At 43.7% G+C, this 12,189-nt stretch overlaps 1 protein-coding gene across 3 annotated transcripts in view; it reads left to right on the top strand.

The window, feature by feature from the left end:
- The window catches only part of relt (RELT TNF receptor), a 91,591-nt gene that overhangs the window by 66,893 nt on the left and 12,509 nt on the right, over positions 1 to 12,189 (top strand). For all 3 annotated transcript variants that reach the window (XM_068033381.1, XM_068033378.1, XM_068033380.1), the window contains 2 exons: positions 846 to 1,064; positions 3,765 to 3,933. In XM_068033381.1, the coding sequence (XP_067889482.1) occupies positions 846 to 1,064; positions 3,765 to 3,933 (388 nt within the window). The remainder of the gene's footprint in view (positions 1 to 845; positions 1,065 to 3,764; positions 3,934 to 12,189) is intronic.

The raw sequence follows: 12,189 nt of genomic DNA, 5'->3' as shown, positions 1-12,189 counted from the left end.
AGTCAGTTGACTTTAGGAAACCCTTTTTCAGCCACTAACCTGATGTCATCAGCACTTGCTGCTTAAACAAAAAAAGATTCAGGACCACTGAAGTAATGTTAACTTACAAAAATTTGTCTGATTCATATCCAATTCTTTTCCCCCCCTGAGCGGCTCTCGCTTTTGGTCCGAGGTGCCCAGGTGGTGGGCATTTGAGCAGGGGAGTGGGACTGACTGAATTGCTCCATGAAGAGCTGGTATGGACTCTGGGCTGAATGGCCTCCTTCTGTGCTGTAAAAGTCTCTTATTTTAGGAGAAGCTCTGTTATCATTTCTTGACTACATGAAGAGAAGAAAATGTTAATCATATTTCTTTGTGACTGTTCCATTTTAAAGTGGTCCCTGGTGGTGACACTCCCTCCTTACTTTCAGTGAAATCTTTCATTGATGCTGTCTCACCAGTCTGCAAATTACAGACCTGTTCTTCGCTGCCCCTTTTATACTGAATCATTGAAATGGATGGTGCTGAGTCTCTTCATCTTTCAAAGCTCAGTAGTTTGTTGATCTTGCCTGTACTTTCACTTCAGTCTGTCACACTTATTGATAACCACCTTTTTGTCATCAATCAAATTCAGAATATTGAAATACTTATTCACTGAAAAATTAATTTTGGTCATAATTTATTTGACGATTATAAAATTGGTGTTCTGTTGGTGCATATCGCTGTCAAGCTCTACTCAAGAAGCTGCTTCTCTACTCCCAGCATGATCCCTGTCTGCATTTCCCTGATGCTCAGCACCCAAGCTATTAGAATTTATTTTACTGGTGCAACTAACAGATTTCTTCTCCTCACCACCTTGTCTACAGATTTGTTCCATTGTTAACCATTCCCAAGCTATGCAAACACCATCACTTTCACACCGTGCAGACCTCAGCAACCCTGCTGGGATCCAGCTGTACGCGATGCAGTCAAAAGAAGTGGCCGGAACTTCTGTTGAATCCGACGACCCGGAACTCCACTAAACCTGTCAAAGTGGGAACTAGGACCAGTAGGCCTGGTGAAATCACTATCTTATCTATTGGCAGGTAAGCAGCTTACTGCATTGAAAACTGTATCTTCTGATTGTATTATGCCACAATAGGGATACAATTTGTGTATTATTCTATTCCCCCCCACCATCACGTGTACTTGAATTATACATAGAATTTACAGCACAAAAATAGGCCATTTGGCCCAACTGCTAGTGTTTATGCTCCACACGAGTCTGTTCGTCATTCACAAATGTCTATTTGGGCTTGTTCGGTACTGCTAATTAGATTTATCTTATTTCTTCAACCCCTCCCTCCCCCAGTTTACTCCTTCCTCTCCTGAAGTCTAATTCTGGTTGAGATATATTTTCACAGGTGTCAGCAACCCTCCCTGTACTTCACCCAAGTGATCGTCATTCTTGTGTGAGACCAGGCAGTTGACAGGTTATTTAACCATGAGGACATCACAGCCAAGCTTTGCCTTGGTGTGAGATACATGGAAACACAGAGATATTCTAGCAGGGATCACTAGGTAATGATCAGAAGTGACACACCTACTGGTTTCACACCCAGGACAGTGGAGCTGAGATCAACTGCAGCACCAATATTACTGTTCTCGCTGAGATCAGTTAATTCCGAACAGACCACAAATCAAGCCTGGAATCTTCTGGTCTACATCAGAAGTTAGTTAGGTAACATTTTCAACCCATTGTCAGTAAAATATTTGTCTCTTAACCATCGTAGAGTATGAAACACATTATAGTATTTAGATGTACAGATACCTGATTATAGACAAATGAACAAATCCTTCTTTCTTCTGCTACCTATGTCTCATGTACCAGCTCATTGCTCAGTATATCGAATTAATGACCTTCCTCAAAAACATCATCACGTTCCCAAAAGTAATTACTTAACCTCGGTATACAGGTTCAACACATCATACTTCTGTTATGGAATGCTGTAGGCCTAATATTTCACAGGCCAGTGAATTTCTCACCTCGTGTCTCCTAGGGAGCGAGTGGCCATCTCTTGCATGTCATTTTCTCAATGGTTCTGCATTGATTTTCCACACTGTCATGGAGACAACCCAAAGTAACAGAGCCACTGCACACAGTCCATTAAACAGTTATTTTCTTTAATATCTGTAGTCTTGAATTGAAAGAGACAGGACTGCAGCAGTCCTTCTGTCCTATAACTGAGGACAAGATTTTACTTTTCAAAATTCTTTGTCGCAAATGTTCCACTTTGGACTGGGTACAGAAATCACCATCAAGAACCACCTAATTCCTCAGGACAATAAATTAAATGCAGGAACTATGCTGACTGGAAGCTGTGGTTATTTATTTTTTTCCCCCCAGAAGGTAATAAGGCTTCTGATTGGAATTAGGGCCCATGGTCATTTTCCTGAGCTTTTTTATTGAAAATATTGTTTGTGTATTTTCAGTAAAAGATACTTGAAGTTTTGTTGTGTTGTATATAAATTCAAACAATGCATTTATCTAGATTATTTGAATTTCTAACTAATAGAATCATAAAATAAGCATGGTGGTACTTCTGAAATCAGGTAAATTCATGATTCACTCCACTGTTGCTAAATTATCTCACTGCTTATCCAACATCCAGTACTGAATGAGTAGAAATTTCCTCCAATTTAATATTGGGAAGACTGGAGCCGTTGTTTTCGGTTCCTGCTTCAAACTCCATTCCATACCTACTGATTCCATCCTTCTCCCTGGCAACTATCTGAGATTAAGCCAGTCTGTGCGCGACCTTGGTGTTCCCCTCCAAGCCACACCCCCATCCTGACTTGGAACTATATCACCCGTTCCTTCACTGTTGCCCGGTCAAAATCCTGGAACTCCCTTCCTAACAGCACTGTGGGTGTACCTACCCCACATGGACTGCAGCGGTTCAAGAACGAAGCTCCCCACCACCTTCTCAAGGGCAATTAGGGATGGGCAATAAATGCTGGCCTAGCCAGCGATACCCACATCCCAGGAATGAATAAAAAGAAAAGTCTGATCCCGAGATGAACTTCTGACCTCCTATTCAAGCCATCACTAAGACCACCTGTTTCCACGTCCATAATATCGCCTGACTTCACCCCGGCCTCAGCTCATCTGCTGCTGAAACCCTAATTCATGCCATCATTACCTCTAGAATTGACTATACCAACACACTCCTGGCTGTTTTCCCACATTCTACCTCCGTAAACTTGAGGTTATCCAAAACTCTGCTGCCTGTGTCTTAACTCTCATCAAGTCCTGTTTCCCTATCACCCCTGTGCTTGCTGACCTACATTGGCTCCCAGTCAAGCAATGTCTTGATTTTTAAAATTCTCATCCTTGTTTTCAAATCCCTGCATGGTCTCACCCCTCCTTACCTCTGATCTCCTCCAGCCCCACAACCCTCTCATCTAATTCTGTCCTCTTGAGCATTCCTGATTTTAATTGCTCCATGACTGGTGGCTATGCCTTCAGTTGCCTAGGCCCCAAGCTCTAGAATTCCCTCCCCACACCACTCTGCCTCTCAACCTCGCTTTCCTCCTGTAAGACACCCCTTAAAACCTACCTCTTTGACTAATATTTGTCATCTGACCTGATATCGCCTTATGTGGCTTGGTGTCATATTTTGTTTTATAATGTTCCTGTGAAGCACCTTGAGACGTTTGATTACGTTAAAGGTGCTTTTCCAAATATAAGTTGTATTTGTCATAACACGTTTTCTAAATTTTCAGGTTTTTTTTTACTGTAACAGATTTCGCGTTGCTCAAATTCCTGAGCAGAAGCAGAATTTAATTGATGAGAAAACTCTGTCAAAGGACACTGATTCGATAGAAACTAACTGCGACGAACCTATGGATCGTAAATCTCTGCTGGACTGTGTCTCGATGAAATGCCCCAAATACACAGCCAGCCAGCAAGAGGTAAGAATAGAAAAACATCAGGGTGTTTGACTTCGAGTTAAGTGCATGTCTGCGCCAAGTGTACAACTCCGTTATGTCTGGATCCATTTCTGCAATATTAACTCTTGGCTTGGTACAGCTCTTCACTCACTTACTTGTACTGTAAGGGCTCCTCTTGCTGCTTATTGTCCAACAATCACAAATAAACAAAGAACATGAATAGGAAGGTCGGAACAGGAGTAAACCACAGCTTCTCGATCCTGTTCTGCCATTCAATTAGATCATGGCTGATCTGTATCTTAACTCCATCTACCTGCCTTGGTTCCGTAACCCGAAAAACTCTTGCCTAACAAAAATATATGAATCTGAATTTTGAAATTTTCAATTGGCCTAGTCAGATTAGCTTTTTGTGGGGAGAAGAGTCCTATATTTCTATTACACTTTGTGTGAAGTAGTGGATAATTCCTGAACAGCCTAGCTTTAATTTTAATGTTAATGTTATGCCCTTTTGTTCTGAAATCCCTCACTAGAGGAAATAGTTTCTCTCTCTTCCCTGGGCCAGCTCCTCCTCCTGAGTTCCACTAATATGGTGGACATGCTGGATGTGCCCCTAGAGACATTGGTGGCTGCCATTAACAGGCAGGTTATAAGACGAGCAATGTGAGGGAGTAACCTGCTTGACCTCCACCACTAGCCCCAGTGGACCTTCCAGTGGAGGAGATCTTTGGCGAGCACTCCCCATTGCAGATTTTGAGGGTCACTTTTAAATGCCTCTGTTCAAAGCAGCGAGGCTTTACCTAACTCAGTCAAACAATGCATATCAGAAATTAATCATGGACAGGACAGATTTAGCTTTTTAATTACCATTGAATGTATTGAAATAATTCAGCTGATTCAAGGTGGTTTGTATGTTTAGCTCCACCATGCACACCTCAAAAATGCTTTCACAGGTTTATCTTCAGAACTGTATAACTTCCTCTGCACACCCCACTTTAAAGTACAGCGCATTTCAATCAGTATATGTGAAGGCAGTGTGTAGGGTTTCCCTTGGGCCTGTCTTAATTCAAAGGCAGAATTAATCATTTTTATAATGTTCCTATTTCTCTGAATTTCCTCTGTCTTCTGACACTTAAAATTTCCTCCCACTGACGGAGATTATTGTGTTCAACATGAATCGTTATTTAAAATCATGTGGCGCCTAAACAGTGTATGGGTGGCGCAGTGGTTAGCACCGCAGCCTCACAGCTCCAGAGACCCGGGTTCGATTCTGGGTACTGCCTGTGCGGAGTTTGCATGTTCTCCCTGTGACCGCGTGGGTTTTCGCCGGGTGCTCCGGTTTCCTCCCACAGCCAAAGACTTTCAGGTGATAGGTAAATTGCCCCTTGTAAATTGCCCCTTGTAAATTGCCCCTAGTGTAAGTAGGGAATATGAGATTACTGTAGGGTTAGTATAAATGGGTGGTTGTTGGTGGGCCGAAGGGCCTGTTTCAGTGCTGTATCTTTAAATAAATTTTTTTTAAAAAGTAGGTAGGGAGAAATTGTTCCCATTGGCATAAAGGTCAAGAACTAGAGGACACTGATTTAGGTGAATGGTAAAAGAGCCAAAGGCGACAGGAGGAAAAACATTTTGACGCAGTGAGTGTTTAGGATCTGGAATACACTGCCTGAGAGTGTGGTGGCACAGATTCAATCATGGCTTTCAAAAGGGAACTAAATAAGCACTTGAAGAGAATAAATGTTCAGGACTATGGGGAAAGGGTGAGTGAGTGGGACTAGCTGAGTTGCTGTTGTGGAGGGCAGGCACAGACGCGATGGGCTGAATGGCCGTCTTCTGTGCTGTAACCATTCCATGATCTGATCAGCCAAGCAAAAGCCATTGTCCTCCAGCAACCTCAACGGGGTCTCAACATTTTGGGTCTGCATCCCTCCTGAGCCATGTTACGGGGATGGGTTATGTGTGTCTGGATAGACTCCATTCAGTGCAATGAGAGTTGGCACTTCAGACTAGCCTGTGAGCTGATCTGAAGTCACTCAGCCCTGGAGAGAGAGAATACCAGCTGTGTACTATTGCGTATTCAGAAAATACACAGATTTCTGGGGCTCCGCCAGCTCCTTGTGTAATACATCATTTCCTCAGAAGCTTTGTCTGTATTAGGAAATGAACCTTTTTTTAAAAAAAAAAGGCATTGGGTCAAATGATCTCTCAACTCATTCTAAAATTTCTAATGACACAGCCCATTCTGGCACCATTACTGTTTTAGGGATAAGATGCATATCGTGGGTGCTATAGAAAATGGGGGGGAAATTTTAACTACTGGGGCGAGGGGTGGTTAAAAAGGAGCAGGAGACTGACTGCTGGCCTCCTGGCCTGATCCTGCTGCAGATCAGTCCTGGGGCCCAACAGCAGTCTTAACCTCAGGCCTTCTAACATTTTCCTGCATTTTCTCCAGTGCTTCAGTATCCTTTTTGTAATACAGCAACCAGAACTGCACAAAATACTCTGAGGTCTAATGAAAGTTTTATTTAATTTAACATTCCTTCCAGCTTTTGTATTCTATTATTGTAGAAATGAACCCCAACACAGGCACAATCAGCTGATTGACCTCCTCATGTGCTGGTATCATTCTATGATTCCATGATTTAAGTTAAGATTTGAGTGCAGTACTGAGGGAGTCCTTCAGATGAGACATTAACCCAGCTGTTTAGGTGAATGTGAAACATCCCATCACAGTTGTAATCTAGAAGAGCTATTTAACTTGGAAGGACACTGGCCTATAGAACCCCAACTTCTATTAAATTGATATCTCTGGCCCCTTTTAAGATTTAACATATATTTTGAAATAATAGCCCACACACAACATTAATTGAAATGTACTTTGAATTGAATTTTGTGCAAGGTGGAAAGACATTTGATTCATATCAAGTATGTAAAGTTTAGCTGTGTAATTTGTGAATGCATTTTTTTTCATTTTGCAGATATTTAATATAGAAACAGGACAGCATCTGTAGGGTTATAAATGTAATGGTGAACACGCTCTAAACCATGGAACAGAAACTCAAGTTCTTTTAATTAAGAAGCAAATGGGCGATAGGTTGAATGAACTAGCTGTTCAGTTTTCTTTGCAATTCCAAGAAAATGATTAGCTGTAGTTTGTGGTGCAACTGAAGAACTTCAGAAATCCATTCATAATTTAGGGGCCATGATCACCACAAATGCAGTGGCCTGTTAGACGGTCGTGACAGGTGAGGGTCTGAGATGGTGCATGATTGGCTGTATAACTAAGGATAAAAATTGACAACTTGTGAAAACTGGAAATGCATAAGAACATAAGAAATAGGAGTAGACCATACAACCCCTCGAGCCTGCTGCTCCATTCAATATGATCATGGCTCATCTTCAGCTTCAACTCCATTTTCCCACCCACGCCCCATATCCCTTGATTCATTAGGTGACCAAAAATCTATCGGTGCTTAAGTGCTGAGTACTCCTCCGCGCCCCCACCCCAATAAAGAACCCAACTGATTTTCATTCCATGCATTTCTCTCCCAGGCGCTGTGTCAAACTTGGTAGCACTCTTACCAACATAACCATCAGGGAAGCTCCTGGTACAGAATTTATTTGGGAAAATCAAGCTGGAGTAGAATTAGTGTAAATCCAGTGACCACTTTATGACGCTTCTCATTACTTTTTGGGGCTTCTGTGGAGATCTGTATTTGTCTGATATAACAGGAAGATAAGAAGACATGAAAATTAATCATAAACCGAGGTGAACCAACATAAATCCGTTCTAATTGAAAACTGGAAGTGTACTTTAGTTACAATTCCAAAGTGGGTGTGTGCAGGAATTCTGTGCTTTGAAAAACAGTGCTTACTACAAATAAAACCTAGGCCATTGAATTTTAATTGAAACTTTCAATAGATAGGTAACTGAGGTGAGGATATGGAACAAAGGCTGGTAAATGGAGTTGAGGAACAGATCAACTATGATCTAACTGATGCAAGAGCAGGCTGAAAGGCACTGGTGTTTACCAAGGAAGAGGAGTTTGCCAAAGCTACAGTGAACAAGGAGTTTGCTGGGATATTGGATGAGATTTAAAAAAAAATAAAGTGGAGGTACTAGAAAGGCTGCGGGTACTTAATGTAGGTACGTTACCCAGTCTGGATGGGATGCATCCTAGGTTGCTTAAGGAAGAAATTGCTAAGAGTAGAAATTGGGGAGGTGCTGGCCACAAACTTTCAATCCTCCTTAGACACAAGGGTGGTGCTAGAGGACTGGAGGATTGCAAATGTTAATCCTTTGTTCAAAAAAGGGGAGAATGATAAATGTGGAATAATCTGAGAAAAAAATTATCAGCCACTTGGACAAACATGGGCTAAGAAAGCTGAGCCAGCATGGATTTGTTAAGGCCAAGTCTTGTAGGACTAACTTGATTGCATTTTTGATGAGGTCAGTTGATGTGTAAATGGACTTTTAAAAGATGTTTGATAAAGTAGCACATATTGGGCTTGTAAGCAAAATTTAAGCCCATGGGAGAAAAGGGCAGTAGCAGGATAGATACAAAATTGGCTAAGAGATAGAAAACTGGGTTGTTTCTCTGATTTAGAGGGAGGTATACACTGGCATTCCCCAAGATTCAGTCCTAGCACCACTGTTGTTTTTGAGATGCATTTGATAAGATTTGGACCTCTGGGTACATGGCACCATTTCAAAATTTGCAGATGACATAAAATTTAGAAGTGTAGTAAACAGAGTTTAGTGCAATAGTAATAGACTTCAAGAGGACAGAGACAGCCTGGTGGAATGGACAGACATATGGCAGTTGAAACCCAACACAGTAAAGAATGAGGTGATGCATTCTGGTTGGAAGAATGAGGAGAGGCAATATATGCTAAATACTACAATTTTAAAAGGGGAGCAAGAACAGAGAGACCTGGGGGTGTTTGTAAAGAATCTTTGAAGGTGCCTTGGACAGGTTAACAAAGCAGTTAATAAAGCATTTGAGATCCTGGGCTTTATAAATAGAGCATAGAGTACAAAAGCCAGGAAGTTATGTTGAACCTATTTAAAACATTAGTCCGGTCCCAGCTGGAGTCTTGTGTTCACGCTTTAGGAAGGAGATGAAGACACATAAGAAGGTACAGAAGAGATTTACGAGAACGGTTCCAGGGATCATCTCCTCTTACTTAGACAGTCCTCGGGATGGAGAATGACTTGCTTCCACTCTGGTTCAATGGGTTCTGAGATGGCTCTTAAATCCAATGTGTGATCTGCAGACTCTGCCATATGAGGGCCAGCTGGTGCTTGAAGGGTCAGGTAGATGACTGGTTTGGAGGTTTGTGCGCTCCCTCTGCTGCCTTGACTTCGCCCCTGCAAGTTCCCAACAATGTGCCTCAAGGTGAACAATGCCTTCCCGAATGAGCTTTCTTCATTTAGGACAGTCACGAGCCAGGGTCTCCCACGAGTCATTCGGGATGTTTGATCTCTTCAGAGATGCTTTGTGGACATCTTCAAGAATTTGTCCTCCTGGGAGTCTCCTGCCGTGACCAAGTTCTGAGTCGAACAGCTGCTTCGGGAGTCTGGTGTCAGGCATGTGAACGACGTGTCCTGCCCAGTGGAGCTGGTTTTGGGTAATTAGCCCCCGATGCTGGGCAGGTCAGCTTGGGAGAGGACGCTGTTGCTGGACTGCCTTTCTTGCCGCCGTATTTGGAGGATTGCAGTTACGTGGATAGACTGGAGAAACTGGGGTTGTTCTCCTTCTTTTATTCATTCATGGGATGTGGGTATCACTGGCCAGGCCAGAATTTATTGCCCATCCCTAATTGCCCTTGAGAAGGTGGTGGTGAGCTGCCTTCCTGAACCACTGCACTCCATTTGGGGTAGGTATACCCACAGTGCTGTTAGGAAGGGAGTTCCAGGATTTTGACCCAGTGACAGTGAAGGAACGGTGATATAGTTCCAAGTCAGGATGGTGTGACTTGGAGGGGAACTTGCAGGTGGTGGTGTTCCCATGTATTTGCTGCCCTTGTCCTTCTAGTTGGTAGAGGTCGCGGGTTTGGAAGGTGCTGTCTAAGGAGCCTTGGTGCTTTGCTGCAGTGCATCTTGTAGATGGTACACACGGCTGCCACTGTGCGTTGGTGGTGGAGGGAGTGAATGTTTGTAGATGGGGTGCCAATCAAGTGGGCTGCTTTGTCCTGGATGGTGTCGAGCTTCTTGAGTGCTGTTGGAGCTGCACCCATCCAGGCAAGTGGAGAGTATTCCATCACACTCCTGACTTGTGCCTTGTAGATGGTGGACAGGCTTTGGGGAGTCAGGAGGTGAGTTACTTGCTGCAGGATTCCTAGCCTCTGACCTGCTCTTGTAGCCACGGTATTTATATGGCTACTCCAGTTCAGTTTCTGGTCAATGGTAGCCCCTAGGGTGTTGATAGTGGGGGATTCAGCGATGGTAATGCCGTTGAATGTCAAGGGGAGATGGTTAGATTCTGTCTTGTTGGAGATGGTCATTGCCTGGCACTTGTGTGGCGCGAATTTTACTTGCCACTTATCAGCCCAAGCCTGGATATTGTCCAGGTCTTGCTGCATTTCTACACGGACTGCTTCAGTATCTGAGGAGTCACGAATGGTGCTGAACATTGTGTAATCATCAGCGAACATCCCCACTTCTGACCTTATGAATGAAGCAGCTGAAGATGGTTGGGAACGTCAACCCTGAGGAACTCCTGCAGTGATGTCCTGGAGCTCAGATGATTAACCTCCAACAACCACAACCATCTTCCTTTGAGCTAGATATGATTCCAGCCAGTAGAGTGTTTTCTCCCGATTTGCATTGATCTCAGTTTGGCTCGGGCTCCTTGATGCCATACTCGGTCAAATGCTGCCTTGATGTCAAGGGCAGTCACTCTCACCATATCCTCTGGAGTTCAGCTCCTTAGATCAGAGAAAGCTAAGAGGAGATTTGATAGAGGTAATTAAAATCATGAAGGGTATAGACAGAGTAAATAAAGAGAAACTGTTTCCAATGGCTGAAGGGTCGATAATGAGGGCACAGGTTTAAGGTGTTTTTTTTTGCCACTGTGAAGAAAATCCTTTTTTATGTTAAGAGTGGGTAGGATTTGGAAATCATTACCTGATAGGGTGGTGGATACAGATTCAATAGTAGCCTTCAAAAGGAAATTGGATAAATACTTTTAGCAGAAACCTTGTTGGGATATGGAGAAAGTCCTTCTCCCCTGCACTAACAATTGCTCTTTGAAAGAGCTGCCTGCACTTTGGATTGAGTGGCTTCCTTCTGTGATGTACAATTATATGATTCTTTGCAAGTCCCTATGAGTGGTTCATCCGGTTTTATTTTTATTTTCCTATCTAACAGTTTTATACAGCTAATGACCTTGTTAGGCCACTTCAGAGGGCAGTTCACAGTTGAGCATATTAGTGTGGAATTGAAGTCACGTTAAGCCAGGAATGTTAATTCAAAATCAAATTCTCAAACTACCATGGTGGGATTTGAACTCATGGGCTGAATTTTCCCGCTCGAGTCATGATCCCGACGTCAACCTCAATTCCGGGTCAGAACCCAGAAATGGCCATGGTGGGACATGGGTTGCAAACTGCGCAGAGGTAACCAATTAAGAAGCTGCCTCCAGGAGCACCGTCCAATTAAGGCTGGCGGGCGGACCAGGGAAGTGGGAGGTCCAATCAGAGGGCCTGCTACAACCTCCGGTCGGCAGTCCCACTGGGAGAGGTTGGTGCTGCTGAAGCAGGAAGGCGCGTGAGAGCACATCTATCACCTTCTGCAAATGTTAGATTGAAGAGGCCCACAGCAGGTAGGGCCATCTGTGTGGAGGGGGAACCCTTCCACGGGACTGGTTTTAGCTGCTGCGGTGTTCTTTTGTCTTGGCGCCTTTATCGGGGTATGGAGCCTCAGGCTCTGATGCTCCCTGGCCTGCTGCTGGGAGGCTGCCTCTAAAGAGCTGGCGATGTTCACACATGATGGTGGGGGCTATTCCAATGGCGGGATGTTTCCGTCTCCATTGGAAAATAGCCCCTAATTGGGCCCTTAAGTGGTGTAATTGGCTGCCTTGTTGGAGTGGGCTGCTGATTTCTTCCTGCTCGCCTCCTCCGGGAAGTTCCTCCTGGGAGCTGTCCCAATGTGACTCCTGCTATTTCCCCTATTTCCTCCCCCCCACTACCATCTCCACAGAGCTGGGAAAATTCAGCCCATGTTCTCTGGATTACTAGTGCAGTAATCACGACATTGCCAGACCCAAATTGATAGAA

Source organism: Heterodontus francisci, chromosome 6, assembly GCF_036365525.1.
Source record: "Heterodontus francisci isolate sHetFra1 chromosome 6, sHetFra1.hap1, whole genome shotgun sequence".
Taxonomy (NCBI): Eukaryota; Metazoa; Chordata; class Chondrichthyes; order Heterodontiformes; family Heterodontidae; genus Heterodontus; species Heterodontus francisci.
This window is presented reverse-complemented; position numbering and strand designations above follow the sequence as displayed.